We start from the raw sequence: 15,569 nt of genomic DNA on the forward strand, positions 1-15,569 counted from the left end.
CCAGGGGCAGATCCATGGATACGGACACGGACGCGTGCCGGGCTCGTCCCCACCGAGCGGCGGACGGAGGTGAGCTTGCGCCCGCGAAGGTTGGCGGCGTTTGCGTCGCAAGACGCGGCGGCTCTGCAGCTGCGGACGGGAATTACCGGTTTATTCCCCGCGATCCTCCCTGCTTGCTCCCTTGGCCTCTCCTCCTCCACGATGTTTTTGCCTTCCCGCTGTCGGGATCGCTCCTCTAAGGAAACTCTTCAAATCTCCTCCCTAACCCCTAAAAACACCTGCGGGGCCCAGGGCTTTTTTTTTTTTTTAATCGTTCGCAGTTATCGTTTTTTTTTCTCGTTTGCGCTGTTTTCACGGCGCTCTGATTCAGCGCGGTGCCGCCTGCCTGGCTGCCGCCTCCGCGCCGACCCGCACGAGCGGCCGGCACCGACCCGCGAGGCAGCCGCCCCGCTGGCCTCGCCGCTTTGCRCGTCGGGGGGTGTCGGGGGTTTTCCCCCCTTAGGAGCTAAGGGAAGGYGGCTGCGTATGATGCTGGAATTCCTCTTCCTCTCCCGCTCTTTTGGAAGCGAGAATGCGCACGAATCGCTGCTGCCTCCTCTTCTGTCCGCTCGGTGTAGCAGGAGGGAAACTGCTATTTTAGTTTTTATCTATTTTTAAGTGATCGCGTGCATTAACAAGCCGAACGGAAGGTCTCCGCCGCCGTTTAGCTCGTTGCTGCTGCGTCCGTTCGGGAGCCTCGCGGCTCCGGCTCGCTGCCGGCCCTCGGGGGGGTCGTTTGTGCTTCCTCGGATGTTGGTGGTAACGCCGGCGGTGCCGGTGCCGTCCTCTTTGGAATAACAGCCGAGCGGGTTTTGGAGCGTGGTTGAGATGCCTTCAGAAGAACACGACCTGCAAAAAAGCACAGGGGCGTTTGGGAAATCTGGCTTTTTTTTTTTTTTTGAGGTGTTTCGGTAGGATTGTGTAATCGCGAGTCAGGTTTGGAAGCTACAGTCAAGTTTTATTAAGAAAAGCCCCCTCGCTCTCTAGCAAAGATAAATGAGGTTGCTCCTAAGGGTCTGGATTAAAAATGGAAACCACAAATGCACTTTTTAGACTCCCCAGAAAAGGAGAAAGTCTCCCCAGCACCGGCCCCTGCAGACGGGTGCTGCTGCCTCGTCCAGGTGGCTGCAGAGGCACCAGGGAGGCGCCGGTGGACCCTGCTGCCTCCTCCTCCTCCTCCTCCTCCTCGGGCTCGGCGCCCACCTGCCCCCGCGCCTTCGGCACGGCATCTGTGGCCCTAAAAAAGGCAAATGCACGTCGAGCATCTCTGGCTCGCTCGTGTTCCCGCGCGAGGAAAGCCGGCCCGGGACGCCGGTGCTTGTGCTGCCGGACGGCGCTCGGCTTCCTCGGCCGGAAGGAGAGGGGAGGAAGGCCTGGTGGAAGGGGAGCCCGAATTAATAATGTTTAGCGATTTCTTGAACGACACCTGACATGCAGCTCAGGCAGAATGTTGTGTTTTTAAAGAAATGAGGTTTTTTTTAATCATTTGGACACAATTTTTTTTCCTTTAGCAGGGTTTATTATCCTCGGTAAGCCCGGGATAAAACCCTTGTGTAACCTATTAATCTCGGCTTGCCATCTGCATGTGCGTGTGTGCTCGTACGTCTGCGTCGCTGTATACGCACGCAGGCGGATGGACAGGCAAACTCCGTTAATCGGGAATTCGCCTCTGTAATGGCTGGAAGGGAATCACGCGTGTCTGTCTTTCGGGAGATGAAGGCCACACCAGCGCTTGATCCTTGCGCAAATTGTAAAGGGATCTGGAGTTATCGCTCCRCTGTATGGATGGATGGGTAGATAAGAGGAAGAGAAAAATAGGCAGATTAGAGACGGGCTGGGGCGAATACGTGAAACGGCTGGAGAAAGAGCGCCGATAAGGAGTGGAAACGTATAGCTGTTGTTCAGGCTTCGGCCATCTCCCTCCTTTTGAAGAATATAGTAATTTGATCCTATTGTGAATAGTTAATGCAAATGAAAGAAGTAGAGYGAGCCGTACGCACGAGCGAAGCTTAGAGCAAATCACCTTTTTGTTTTAAACTGCTCATGGCTGCACGGTTGGGCCCTGGCTGGACGCCAGCACGGCGTTTTCTTCAGCTTCTTCATAGTTCTGTGTTCTTCATCTGCAGTATCCTAAAGGCGGCTTTAAGCTATATTCCATCGCTTCCCCCGAGGGGTTTTGCACCGTAAAGGCAGAGGCGGCGTGCGCTGCCCCTCTCCTCCGGCCTTCTGCACGCTCCCTCGGGGATGTGCGGCTGCCTCCTTTCCAAGGCCGTTTCGTATCTCCCGTAGCATCTCGAGCAAGAAACTACAGGTCGAGCGACAGCAACGTTGGGTTTCAAGCTTCGATTTGTCTTTTGGATCCCAACTGCTGGCAGATCCAAGTCCTGATCCGAGGCCGCGCGAGCCAATGGCTGTTTTCCCTGCCTGCCCCGGCRTACGTAGACGCGGTGGTTGGTTTGCGCACCTGGAAGCGGGGACGCGCCGTGGAAGAGCAACGGCCGCCTCCTGCAAAGGGAGCGAACGGCGTCGGCACGCCCGTGGGCGCAGGGACGCGGCGGTGCGATGCCGGCGGTGGGCGGCTTTCGTGCACCCGTTGCGACGCCGCAAGAAAAGCGTTTGCGCTTGTTCTGGTTTCCTCACCGGCAAATTCGGGAACAGGCTCGCCGTATCCCTTTCCCAGTGCGTGAACTTGTTGAGATAGCGAGACAAATGTCTCGGCGCTGCTTGGGGTATTTACTTTTTCCATTTCAATTCTACATCTGTTCAGTTACTGGCTTGGAGTTTGCAGCCGCCTTATTGAGGAGAAAGGAATTGATTTCTCATTCCGTTATTGCTTCTCTTGGTATAATTAAAGCGTATTGCAACATGAAGAACTTCTCCTGGCCTGGGAACTGGTTTGCCACWCGGGTAATTCTGGAAACCGAGAAAGGCTTTTCCTTTTCCTCTGCGATGTAAATTAAAGCTGCAGCTGCCTTGAACTCCCGGTTCTGCTGCAGGGGTGGAAGAGGCTTTTGGGCAGATTTGCAAAGATCCGTCGGGGCTTTTGCAAGTCCGTCCCGGGATGATCYGGCATCCGTTGCAAATCAAGCTCGATGCCTTTGCTGTGCGCAGGTGGGACCGGGGCTCCCCGGGCCAGGATGAGCCCGGATCCCCGCGGCCCCGGCGAGGCCCCTTGGCTGCCGGCTCCGTCGCCGCACCGGGCGCTCGGGGGCCTTGCAGCAGCTGCGCTCGAGCCGCGAGCGAATAATTCAGGCTCAACCTTTGCACGTAGCATAAATAGAACATTATGTTTAAGGGAGAGGAGGCAGCGAAGACATTTATTAAACTGTGAAAAGAAGCTGCTGAGGATTTGCATGCAAATGATGGCGGAAAATGTCTTGCGATCCACCTGCCTCCGGAGAGGGCTGGGCCGGGGTGGGAGCCAGGGACGAGGCTGCAGCGTAGCCGCTTTCCCGAGGGCTGGATTAGGCTCCTCTCGGGAWCTCTCCCTTCTTTCCTTCCATAAAAGAAGGCTCCGCAATTCCGATTCCCTTGTAAAACTGCTAGCTGTGTTTTAACCCTGATCCTGGCTATGAGGAATCACGTCAGTRTAGATCTACAGCCTCGCTGACGCTCCTTTTCTGTAAAAATATTACCTGCAATGATTCACTCCTCCAAACGTGCACTAACATCATAGCTAATAAACTTGCTGTCAAAGCTGTCTGTCAGGGCTGGTTAGAAAAGAAAAGAGTGAGAAAGGAAGAGGTTAGAAAAAGATCTTTGGATCAATAAGAAAYGGCTGCCCAAAACCTCCTCTGCTGCCCCAGGTGAAAATGGGCATTAATGGACCATCACTTAGCTGATTTTTTTTTTTTTTTTTTTAATTAATTAAACACTAACGGCGTGCGCCTGGTCCCAGGCAGGTGCTGCCTGGCTCGGCCAGCCCTGCAGACCACCACGCTCCCGGCACAAACCGCCCTTCGCTCGCCCGCGGCAGCGAGGAGAGACGCCGCCGCGCAGCCCYGCGCGCCTCCCGCAGCCCGCGGTGGTGCCGGCTCCATCGCGCCCCGGCACGGCGGGACGTYGCGTGCAGAGACCGCGGGGCGGAAGGTAAAATTGCAGCAGCTCGTGGACGCCCGTGGAAGGTTACGTCAGCGGGTCCGGCGCACGCAGAGGTTTTCTTGATGCGTCCGCGGTGCTGCTGCGAACGTCCCGGCCTAGGCAGAGACAAGGAGCGTAAAAGCTCTGGTTATTATTTTGTGCGATGAAATGAATCYGTGAGCAGCTTTGCAGCGTGCAGCCAGCGAAACGGTGCCGAGTTAAGTCGGGGTAGCAAGCGCTCCAGCGGGGAGGTTTTTGTGGAGCCGAGCGTGGGTCTCCGCCGGTCCCCCGGCAGCCCTCTGCCCCAGGCACTCGTACGCGGTAGCTGCTTTTTTTTGCTTATGGTCCTTTTTTGTCTTTTCTGCTCTAAGAAAGACTTGGAYGTGACAGCTAGAAGCGCCAGTTGTGCATGGCGTGATGCAAGGGCAATGGGACGGCGAGATGTTAGCGGGGATTTTCCCAGGCTTCCGATAGCAGTGCTAGCGCAGGCATTGCACCGTTGCTGTGCCGTCAAGGTGAACCCGGCGCAGTTATAAACTTTCCCGGCTTTTGTGAGCATTGCTTTGGCACTGAAAATATTTCATTTCTACATTTGCTTCTCTAACTGGCTTCCTACCGCCTTGGTTGTTTTTTTGGATAGATTTGCTTAGTTCCCAGCTGTTGCTCCGGTTCACTTTGTTGCTCGCTGCCCTGCGCTCCCTGGGTGACGACTTTCTGGTCGGTACGGGCGCTGCCGCAAAAAAAAAAAAGATGGACAGAAAATAAGAGCCTGAAGAGCGGTGATGAAAATGATTAGCGTCACRGCGAGCCAAGAATAGGATTGCTGAGAAAGCAGGCGCACAGGTAGGCAGGAGAGCRGCAGAGGCTGATGAATAGCGCGCAGAAAGGGGAAAAAAAAAAGAAGAAAGAAAAGGCAGGTTGTCCTTTCTGTTCGTCAGCGATGCAATGAAAGGCTATTCAAAATCAACACACCGACTGATGGGAGCGCGATGAAAGGTTTCTGTTCCGCGCGGCACCGCTGCTCTGCGGCGTTCGGCGATGCAAATTATCTTTGAATKCGAGAGATTATGAAGCGTCAAAAAAAAAACCCCATTACTATTCATATAGCTGCCTGGAGGCACCCACCTACGCTAGCCAGGATTATAAACATTTTTTTCCTTTTTTTCCTTTGCCATCAGGGCTGTTGGCAGTTTGATGGTGTTGGACTCCCCACCTGCCCGCTGCAGCGCGTGGCGTAACACCATGCGGGAGGTGATGCAGGTCCCTGGCTCACCTGAGGTTTGATCRCAGATCTGCGTTAATTTGCTATATATATATTTTTTTTCTTCTTCTTTAAGCTTGAGCCAAACCGCTCGAGGTTTCATTCTAGTAGTGAGAGGAGTTTGTGCTGGCAAACACAKGTGAGAGCAAAACAAATACCAGCTACAGAAACTAGCCAGTGTCCTGCTGTTGTTCCACRTGCTTCTGAAAACCCGGAGCCTCTCCAGCCTTTCCCGTCTCAGCTCCTTTCTGGCTTAGCATGGATGCCGTATGGAGCAGATGTCCGGACTTGAGCCTACCGGCAAGTAGCATCCGCRAGATAAGCTACGGCCCGGCTTGTTTGCCGTAACTCTGGCGCAGGTGAATAATGACTTTTTTAGGCGGCTCACGTAGGCACCAAGGCGGCAGCTGAGTTTGGGCGCTAACGTTGCCTCCCGGTTGTGTTGCAGGTCACGGCAGCGCGAGGCCTTGGCCCGTCCCTGCCGCGGAGGAGCTGTGCGCTGCTCCCTCTTCCCGGGCTGTTCCCAGYGCGGGAATATCCTGCCAACGCGGGACCCTCCGGCTGGAGCACTGCACTCCCCAGCCTCCGCTGCGGACCGGCGCCTTTGCCGCCAGCCGCCTCCCCCTGCTTGGAGTAAGTACGTTTCTTCAGTCAATCTTTTTTCTTTTTTTAATGGAGTTTGGCGCTGTTGTCCAGGGCCGGCAGAGCAACTTCCCCTTTAGACTCCAGCTGAAGCCCCGGCAGCCGTGGCAGCAGGGCGCCAGGAGCTGCTGCTCCTTCAAAAGCCGTCGCCGCAGGAGGGAGCGAGCAGCCCCGCGGGTCGCCCGGGCTTTGAGCCTCCCCGAAGGAGCACAAACAAATAAATAAATAAATACGCCGGAGGGAGCGAAAGCGGCGCCCGGCCGCGTGCGCCCGGCTCGTGCTGCAGCCTCGCGGCTCTGCCCGCTGCTCCCGACAAACCGCTTCGCACTCAGGCCTTTCAGACAATCTTCCTTTAATACAAAGTCAATATATCTACATACACCGTGGTATGAAAACCACTTACTGGTTCAGTTTGAAATAACAGTGTGAAAGCAACAGCACTTTGCTCTCATACAAAGGAAAAAAACCTCCCCCCTCCCCCCGCCCCCCCCCAAACTCTTCCAGTAAGATTTTCGCTGCAACATACTTAGAAATTTGGGCAACTTTCACACAAATAAGAAGTAAAATCTCGAAGAAGCCTTTCGTTCTTTTTTTTTTTCTTTTTTTCTTCAGTTAAAGACAGGAAAGAGTGGTGTGGGGTTTTCCGGGCAGCACTGGGTGGCCATGATTACCCCTTCCAGAAAAATAAAAAAGGAAAGGTCGCAGGCAAGCAGTGGTTAGGGCAGTGCGTCTTTGCCGAGACAGGCTGGCCTCTGTGCACGTTCGATTTGCAAGATTATTGCATCTCCAACCCAGTGCACAGACTTGGGCTGTTCCTCCGAGACACCTTTGATGTTTAAAACCTGAAATTGCTGTCTTTTTAGCTTGTCATAAGACACTTTGAGATTGTTTCATCTCCCAGTTCATCCCTGGCCCTGTTAAGACCGGGCAACACGGCCACAGCTGAAGGGGAGTGTTGGCACTGCCGCCCCGTCCACGCCTGCCTGCTCATCTCGCGCCCTTCCAGAGACGCTTGATATGTCTGAGCTTTAAAACAAAAAAGAAAARCAAAATTWAAAAAAAGAAGAAAATCCAGAAAGGACGTTTTTGTTCTTACATGAGCAAGTCAAACCTTTTAAATGGTAGAAAAGCAATATGTAGAAGTAGCAATTTGCACTGCATTTTTATATATCACAGCCATTACACGTAACATTTCTACAGTGAAAAAATAGACTGTCTTTGAACATAATATGAACAAATAAGCAAATTTTTCTTTTAAATTCATTGACTGATATCTTTGTCTTTTTTTTTTTTTAAAAAAAGGAAAAAATACACTATTTAAAAAAAAAAGGTAATGTCACTTGTTACAGTTACATCGATACTTTAAAGCAAGCCACTCACAGTATATGCCATTGAATGCACCTTACTTGATCTTTCCGCATTAGTTAGTTATACAGCTAGGGCATGTTGGTAGCCGTGCCACTGAACCTGGTGTGCCGTGGGCCTGGGACAGTCCTGAGAGTAGCTCTGCGTCGCTCCCGCGAGCCGCCGCGGTCGGAGGCGAGGGGTCGGCAGCAAGAAGCGGTTGGCTTTGGGAAACAGATTTCTTAAGGGTGCTGCTCAGGCTCCTTTCGGAAAGCTGCTCCTGGCCTTTGGAGGCAGGAACCGGTCGGGGGGTGGCCCAGCTGCTTGCAGCAGAAGTGGGTCTGCGTGAATGTGCAAAGAGAGGGGGAAAGGGGCTGCCTTGCTGTACCGGGGGGGGGGGGGGGTGTCCCAGCTCTGCTTAAATTAACGCGTTTGGGTGGCTGGATGTGCTGAAAAGGGGGAACAGAACCAGCAGTCAGCAAACCCAGCCCAGGGGAGCTGCCACCTCGACCTGTCCCGTCCCGCCTGTGGGCGAGGGGAGGGGGCCACACCACGCAGCCAGGTGGGGGTTTTATACCTTTTTCTCTATAATTTTAAATATCCTAAAAAATAAATTTTGGAATTAGAAGAAATGAGGAATGTTCCAAGTATTCAAAATGTGAGTTATAAAACCTCTTGTGTGGCAGGGGCATTCAGTGAATGCTGTTTGCAAAGTGCCTGTAAGCCCAGAATCATCCCAATGTTGATACCGAGGTTATTAAGACTCCAGCTAGAAGAACTCCTGACCCTAAGGTTGCCTAAGTGTTGACATTTAGCGTGTTTCTTTGCTCATCTTTTACAGAGCACCTTCAACGCTGCAAGTGACTTCCTTTAAAGACTGCCAACTATATTAGTAAATAAACTGAACTCTAATGATGTAACCAAAGTCGGTTTCCTTCCCTTCTCCAGCRGTAACATTTCGCAAGGTGTGTTATAGCTTTTGGGTCTGTTTCATGATGTCCATACATCCTCCACAGCGAACACCACTTGAGGTAACAAGAGCAGTTCACCACTTAAAGCAGTCCTTCAGCAATCTCCTGAGCTGCCTCTTCACGGTCCAGGTTACAACATGGAGTTCCTGAAGGGGGTGTTCCTTTCAGTCCTTCTCCCTGCTCCCCAATGCATTGTCCCGATGAAAAGGTACTTCTTCTGATTCAGTTTTGTAAGTTCAAGCGCTCCTCCTGGGTCAGAAGAGGCCTTCCAGGACTTAAGTGGTTGGTAGAGTCTGCACAACGGATGGCTTTTTATGTTGCATAGTGATCAAAACTTCCCAGATACTCCAGAGCTGCCTGGTAACAGAACTGGTATTCATCCTGCAAACAGTAAAGAGCGACAGCGCTTCAGCGGCTGGACCAGCCCTTCACGATCCCTGCCCAGCTCTCCAGCTCTTGGGTCCTCAGGCAGGAACCACGCACAGGCCACAASAGCGGTGAAGTTGTGGGAGAGGAAATCCCTCCCCTTCATTGTTTGTACATCTCAGAGACGAATATCCCACCCTTAATCTTTCTTTAGCTGTAGCCAAAAGAGGCTGTGTTTAGAGCAGGTGAGTCCTCCTAATCTCAGCGGCAGGGATGAGATGAGAATCAGGGTTGGCAGACTGGGATGAAATTCTAATTTTTCCTTTTTTTTTTTTTTTTTTTTTTTTAGCCAAGTAAGGTAAAAATCAGCAGTGCAGCCTGAGCCTGCTAATTCTTCAGGGAAGGTTTTGCTAGTGGTTAGAAAGGCAAAACTGTGCTCCATGCTGCCAGGGCAGCTGAGGGACTGGCCTGCAGCTCTGGTGCTTTGCTTCCCTGCACTCGGCGCACAGTGCCCGAGCTGCGAGAGGGGGAGGGTTCCCCACCCCACCTTACCTCCGTTTGCACCATAGCAGGTCGTTGTGTTCGCAGCATCTTTACTGTCTGGAAAATATCTACAACACCCTCATAACGCATTCGTTCCAGGACGATACTCAGTGTGATAAACACTCCAGTCCTGCCCACGCCAGCACTGCAGAGAACAGAGGGGAAAAAGAAAAAAAAAAGCAGATTCTATGTTACAATTTCCAAATGGCTTCCTAAATGCTAAGGTTATAGTATGATGGAGCTAACAGCCATGTCTTCTGAACATAAACATGTTAGAACTGGAGAGACTCAAGTCAGTCCTCCAGCAGGTAGGAAATAGTAAAACTGTGAGCATGTGTGACCCAAACAAACTTCTGAGAGACTGACACAGAAAGATCAAAAGCTTTGGTAGTGGTAGACAGTATTCAGTGTGAAAATTGTTACTGATGTGTAACATTAGGCTATTGGAATGGAAATAATGTGGAGAACGCAGTGCTGTGCATTATCCTCTCCTGTACACGGGGATGGATGCACAGTTCTTGCCATCAGCAGACATAGGCCAGCAGAGTTAGAGGCTCAGACTAGGCTGAGACTGGTAACAAAGTACTTATATAATTCCAAATTTAAGAGTTGCTGAGGGTCCTATCCCATAATAGGATGGCATTTCTCTGTGAGGTAGTGGAACTTTTGAGTCCCATCTCCAACCGTGTCTGCAATAAGCTGCAGGTCAAAAATTTGTTAACACTATGGTTCCCACCTCCTTCAGAGTTATCAGCATTTCGTGCCTCTCCTCTAGACAACAGATCGAAGGCCTTGCGGGCAATGCCCCGGTCCGAGAGGAGAGGAGTTTGGTTGGCAGAAGTAACCCCCTCCCCGACTTTGTCTAGAAATCTGCATGCGAAGATGGGTGGGAAAGGAGAGAGATTTCTACAGGATTTGAATTCCTTCTGCTCTTTTGACTCTTTAGGTGAATTAAGCCGTTTCCATCCGCACACGCCTACCTGCAGTGGACAGAGATGGGGCCATCCTGCCCAAACTGCTCCTTGGTCTTATGCACCTGTCCAATGAAATCGATGAAGCCTTCTCCCGATTTTGGCACGCCTTGTTCTGGCCAGTCAGTGAACTGGAACTGACGAACAGTTCGCGACTGCCCGTCCTGCGGGAGGACACGACAATAGTTAAAACATCCTGTATTCACGCTACTAAACACAAAAGGCAAAATCATTTTGTTGCTAGTTCGTTAAGGGACACACAGAAATTAAACCAACTTTGAGCGTATATATTATGATGAAGCTGCTCATCTTGCAGGTGACATTTCTGGAGTCAGCTTGTCAGTACAGATCTATACTGCTGGCAGGTGTCCTGAAAGCTCTGACCATTGCAAAGACTGCACAGATGGAGTCTACAGCAAAGGAACATTCAAGGAGAGGTTATGGCCTCTCTATCAATCTTGAGGAAGAGTTGCCATAGTGTCAGAATTACAGTTGACAGGAAGATAAATCTTGTTCTACCAGCACTGAAGAGGCAGCCTTCTCAACCTTGCAAATAGAATTATCAGGTTCTATAATACTGGCAACCTCAAAAGCCCGGGAAGCTGCTTTGAGAGGGAGGGTTACATTCACTAAACAAATCTCAGTAGGTATTGAAATGTTTCCTTGTAGGAGAAATCTGACATTGAATCTAAGATAACTTGAGTGACTGTGCCCTTTTGAATATGAGTAACGGCGGCTCCTCTTAAAACTACAAAAGAGGTGTAAATCTTCTGTAGGGCAAACAGTGTCCTTTGCAGGTCTGTGTTTTCATTAGTTGTTTAGGGAGATATTAATTTTTGCCTTCATCTAAAATGAGCTGCAAGTAAAACTAAAAGCTTGGTGCATCTCTGGCAAAGTGACTCAATATTATGGTTAGTGAGCAGAGACTAGAAAACTACTTTCGATTTCTAAGAAAATATATTCAAGTTCAGTTTATCTGAGTTTGTGTGTTTTCTTCCTTTTCACAACTAAGCTCTCCTCCACTGATTATAATCCCCAGACTTTCATGTAGGAAGTGTTTACACCTCAATCTTTGTTACAGGAGCCAAAACAAGCCAGACTTGCTTTCTGTAAGCCACCTTCCCTACTGCATGTGTTTGAGCTGCTCCAGCCCACGCCCAGCTATAATTCTCCAGTGAAAGCTCCAAGCAGACAGCACATCATACAGCACTTACCCTGGCATCAGTGACCTTGAATTCTCGCAGGATGTACTGCGGCATGTTGTATTCAGCCATGGGATCCACTACAAAGTACTGGTACCGGGCAGAGCGCTCTGCTGGCCAATACTGATGGCACTTTTCCTGCCAAGGGGTAAGAAACATCTTTGTTAGCCCTTGTGCTGTAGGTTTCCCCCATCCTTCTCCTTAGCACCCACTTACCCGCCCCATCTCGCGAAGCTTGGTCAACATCACGACAATGGTGGAGTTGTTCTCCCATAGCATCCGCCAGAAGTCTTCAGTAGTCTCTGCCAGAGGCCCTTGAGTGGCAATGTACGCCTTCTGTTGTCTGAAAYGGAGCACAAACCCCAGGGGAAGGTCAAGCGTGGGGAGAATGCATTAGGACTTGGCAGAAGCTTTGGTGAACACTTACAAAGGCTGAAGATTCGGAAAACAAATAGACGTGCTGGAGAAGAACTGGAAGGGTGCAAGGTCTAAAGGGGCAGGTGGGGTGTTTGGTGCTAATAGTCAAAAAGAGCCAATGGTGCAGTTTTCTCTAATTACTGTTTCAGAGGACTAAATCCAGACTAATCTGGCATGACATGCTAAATGGAGGAACATGACATACACCACATTCCTGAAACCAGAACCCGTATTTTCTGGGACTGTCTAAACAGCACCAAGAATTGAAGAACCAGCTGCAAAGGTGCCCAAGCCCAGCAGCCCCAGCTAGATCCAGGACTCTTGCATGCACCTGGAGGTGAGAAAAAAAAAATATTTATATATATATATATATATGTGGGGTTGCTTTGCACCCTTTGTTAGGGCTTGGCTTCAGCTGACTGGGCTCTGGGCATTACCAACAGAGGCTGCTTCCTAGAGCTGAAACACGTGGCACATACTGCCTGTAGGAAGCTGTCATAATTGCAACATTCCCAAATCCCAAAAGCAATAAAAAAGGCTAATCTGTTTTGTAGAAACCTCCCCACAAGCAAAATCCACCCCCCTCCGCAATGCTGAGTGTTTAGGACTGGCACCTGGAGAGGAGTTTCCTTTGTTTGCTTTAGGGGAGAGGTAACTTAAGACCACAGAGAATAAACTTTATCAGAATGCTGCATTTGAGTCTTTGTGTGGATTGCTGGCCATCAGCAGGAGGGACTTTCCCTCTACAATTGCACCATTGTTCACAGTACACATATGGGACGGAACAACAGACCTGGGACGGCCAGTCCATCCACCTGTCAGTACTTCGACGTCCTCCGAACCAACCGAGTCTGCTAAGTTAACTCCCTGGCAGTTTAGGGGGCAGCAAGGTTGCTGTTTACCTGTAGCCATCAATGAAGCTGGCGTTGATGTAGTCTGACCCTTCCACTCCTCTGATGGGCTGAAGGCAGACCCGCGTGGTCTCATATGGCATGATGTTGACAAGGCGATTCTTGAATTTGTTGCACGGGAGGTTGGCACTGATGAACCTGGAGGTGTGGGCTTTGGAGTTGGCAAGTCGCTGGAGGCAAAAGCGGAGTCACATCCGTTAGTTCAGCTCCTGGCTGTCCCCCTTTTTTGCCAGGCCCCTACTCCAGCCCATTTTCCTTGCCTTTCATGTTCTACCATGTTGCTCTGCCTTGTGCGTCTCCTTTTTTCAGGGGAACAAGTAGAGGCTGATAGACATTTTCCCCAGCAAAACTTTCAAATAATAATAAGAAAAGAAGTTAAAAACCCAATCTAAGGAGGGATCAAATTCAATCTGGAGTTGAAATGACCAGCCAAGTCTCTTGCAGCAGCAACTGGGTCTCCCCCGGGAACCACGACAGCAGAAGTCAGAATAATTACTTCTCTAGCATGGAACCAAAAAGTTCCCATCAGCCTTAGAAGGGCTCCCTGTCTGTCACCCAGGAGTGGAAGCAGAACAAAGCTCCACTTATGAATACAGAGCATCCCCAGCTCCCTGTCCTCATTCTTTCTTCAATGAAAAAAGACTAATTCTAGTCCAGTCATTTTTTTAAATACTAGGATTTTTGAGCTTAAAGCTTCCAGAACACTTGCATGTGCTGCTTGGGCTATTAGTCACAGCAGTGGGAGAAGAAATATAACCCACCCTGCTGCGAGCGTACTATAAAAGCCCAAATGAGGATCACCTCTGACAGAGCAACCGATGTGTGGTTCTCTTCATCACACTGACCCTTGTTAACTTCTTCCACTGCATAAACCTAGATATTTCCATGCATGGGCCCATGTGATTTCCCTGCCCATCTCTTGTATCGTCCAGTGCAAATAGAAAGCAAAGACAGCACTGGCCCTGTGCAAGCCTTTGTGAGCCTGCTGGGCAGTACGTGCCCTTACCTTGAACTCCAGCTCCATGCCTGTCACGTGCTCGCCAACTTCTATCTGTGCCAGTTTCTGGATGTAAGTGTAGAGATTCCTAGCTGGGACCTCTGTGTTGCCGCAAGCAACTGCCTCAAGCAAGGCATCGTGTATAAAGCTGTACTGGTCTTCTGTCTGTACCATGTAGTTGCGCTGTGACCTCATGAGGGTAACATGCCCGTAAATGTCCACTGTCTTCTCATGTTTTATCCTCTCCAGCATGGCATCAATCACAATGAAGCAGCCGGTCCGTCCAACTCCCGCGCTGAAAGGAAAGGAAGAAAAAATAAGTGATGGACAATTCCTCCACTGGCACTGACTTACAGCTGATCCGAGTCACGGATGCTCTAGTGCGTGAGCACAGTGCTGCACTGGTGCTAGTAAAACCTGCGCTGGAACCTAAAACGCTGTTCCTCTGAGCCCCACACCTAGGGGCTCGTGCTGTCACGATGCCAGGGAGATGTTCCTGGAGTTCAGGGCCCACAGATGGAAAGGTCCCCTCGTCTTCTGTGCCAGCCTCTATGCAGAAGCACTCAGGCTTAGACCCAAAGAGTTTGCAATGTGCAGAGATTCGCTTTGAGTCTCAGCTCAGTTTAGCCACCCTCCAAAAGTTTGATCTTATGTCATCCGAGGACAGAAGATGAAAAGTCGTCTCTGGTAGTGCCCCTATTGCCCCTCGACAGCGATCTGCCCCATTTCCCACGCCTCTTCATCTGTGGCATCCCCGTGATGTGAGCTCTCCTGGCAGACACACAATTATGACAATTCCAGGTAGGGGGCTCTGGGCCTGAACAAAAGGCTGCCATGATCTGAAGGCTTAAAAAGCATGTTTAATCACTCAGATCTTTCAGCAGCTGAGAAACTATTGATGTTGTAATGAGTAACATGCGTCACCCCTTTACCTAAATGTTTTTGTACATCGAGGTAACATCAAACTTGTGTGTAAAGGCATTCATGAATCAGCAGGGCTCCATGGGTCTATGCATTTGCCATTGCTAATAAAGGGTTTCCTCTTACTATTCCAGTGCAGTCTCTTTTTTCATAAAGCCCCCTTGATCTCTGTTAATTAGACTGCCTAACACCTGAACCAAGCAGGTGACTGGAGCTTTGGCAAGAATTTAGCAGCTGATCTGGGAGCTGGTTCATGCACCTTGTGAGCTGACAGTTCTCTTTATTCATGTTCTGAGAGGTGCACGATAATTGCCATCTGCAAGGTTAGTGATAAGTTGCCCACTTACAAAGACTGTTTAAATGGCATCCTCTAGGAGAGGCAGGATTAGCGTCCGCCAACTGCCTGTAAAATTCAGATGTCACTTTCCTCAGCGCTGCCTAACCTGCGGGCTCCTCCGCATCCTCCCGAGGAACGCAGGGATTTATCTAAGTTGAGGCTGCAAGCGTTCCTTGCTGGATCGTAAATTGAATTAGGGAATGCTACCAGCCCACAGGGGCCTTCAGGTTGTCACTTTCAGAAAGGCTGCAGCACTCAAAAACCTCTCTTTCAGTCACTGTCAGCTCTCCCTTTGACAGCTCAGGCGACTCTGCCTCCCAAACGCCCTATGAAGCAATGCTCAAGCAGCTTCCTAGGTCCCACTTTATCTTCCTCCTTTCCCACTGTGACAAGGAAACAGCCCTACACACTCCGGAAACATACACCAATACAGCACCGGGAGCTTCCCCTTGCTAACAACGCCTGAGCGATGTGGTGCCAAGCAAACCACTCATCTCAGGAAATTCTGCTCTGAGTGAAAACCCCAAGTATCCTCCTCAGAAACTGGCTGGGAACCCACTTTGCAGC

The 15,569-nt window shown here is 50.5% G+C and overlaps 1 protein-coding gene and 2 long non-coding RNA genes across 3 annotated transcripts in view; 2 read left to right on the plus strand and 1 right to left on the minus strand.

The window, feature by feature from the left end:
* Nucleotides 1-5,429: 5,429 nt before the first annotated feature.
* Nucleotides 5,430-10,262, plus strand: LOC112966757. Its single transcript, XR_003253727.1, has 4 exons — nucleotides 5,430-5,739; nucleotides 5,829-6,013; nucleotides 8,208-8,948; nucleotides 10,193-10,262. It is a non-coding gene; the product is annotated as an uncharacterized LOC112966757 (long non-coding RNA).
* The window catches only part of PTPRS (protein tyrosine phosphatase, receptor type S), a 98,003-nt gene continuing 91,079 nt past the window's right edge, over nucleotides 8,646-15,569 (minus strand). Inside the window, exons 31-37 of the mRNA XM_026067169.1 lie at nucleotides 13,754-14,039; nucleotides 12,739-12,917; nucleotides 11,636-11,762; nucleotides 11,432-11,557; nucleotides 10,227-10,381; nucleotides 9,256-9,391; nucleotides 8,646-8,718 (exon numbers count right to left, since the gene is read on the minus strand). Of these exons, the coding sequence (XP_025922954.1) occupies nucleotides 8,650-8,718; nucleotides 9,256-9,391; nucleotides 10,227-10,381; nucleotides 11,432-11,557; nucleotides 11,636-11,762; nucleotides 12,739-12,917; nucleotides 13,754-14,039 (1,078 nt within the window). The 3' untranslated portion in view covers nucleotides 8,646-8,649. The remainder of the gene's footprint in view (nucleotides 8,719-9,255; nucleotides 9,392-10,226; nucleotides 10,382-11,431; nucleotides 11,558-11,635; nucleotides 11,763-12,738; nucleotides 12,918-13,753; nucleotides 14,040-15,569) is intronic.
* Nucleotides 11,476-14,978, plus strand: LOC112966756. The gene is made up of 3 exons (XR_003253726.1): nucleotides 11,476-11,567; nucleotides 11,986-12,173; nucleotides 13,994-14,978. It is a non-coding gene; the product is annotated as an uncharacterized LOC112966756 (long non-coding RNA).

This window comes from Apteryx rowi, unplaced genomic scaffold (assembly GCF_003343035.1).
Source record: "Apteryx rowi isolate R43461 unplaced genomic scaffold, aptRow1 scaffold_254, whole genome shotgun sequence".
NCBI classification, from domain to species: domain Eukaryota; kingdom Metazoa; phylum Chordata; class Aves; order Apterygiformes; family Apterygidae; genus Apteryx; species Apteryx rowi.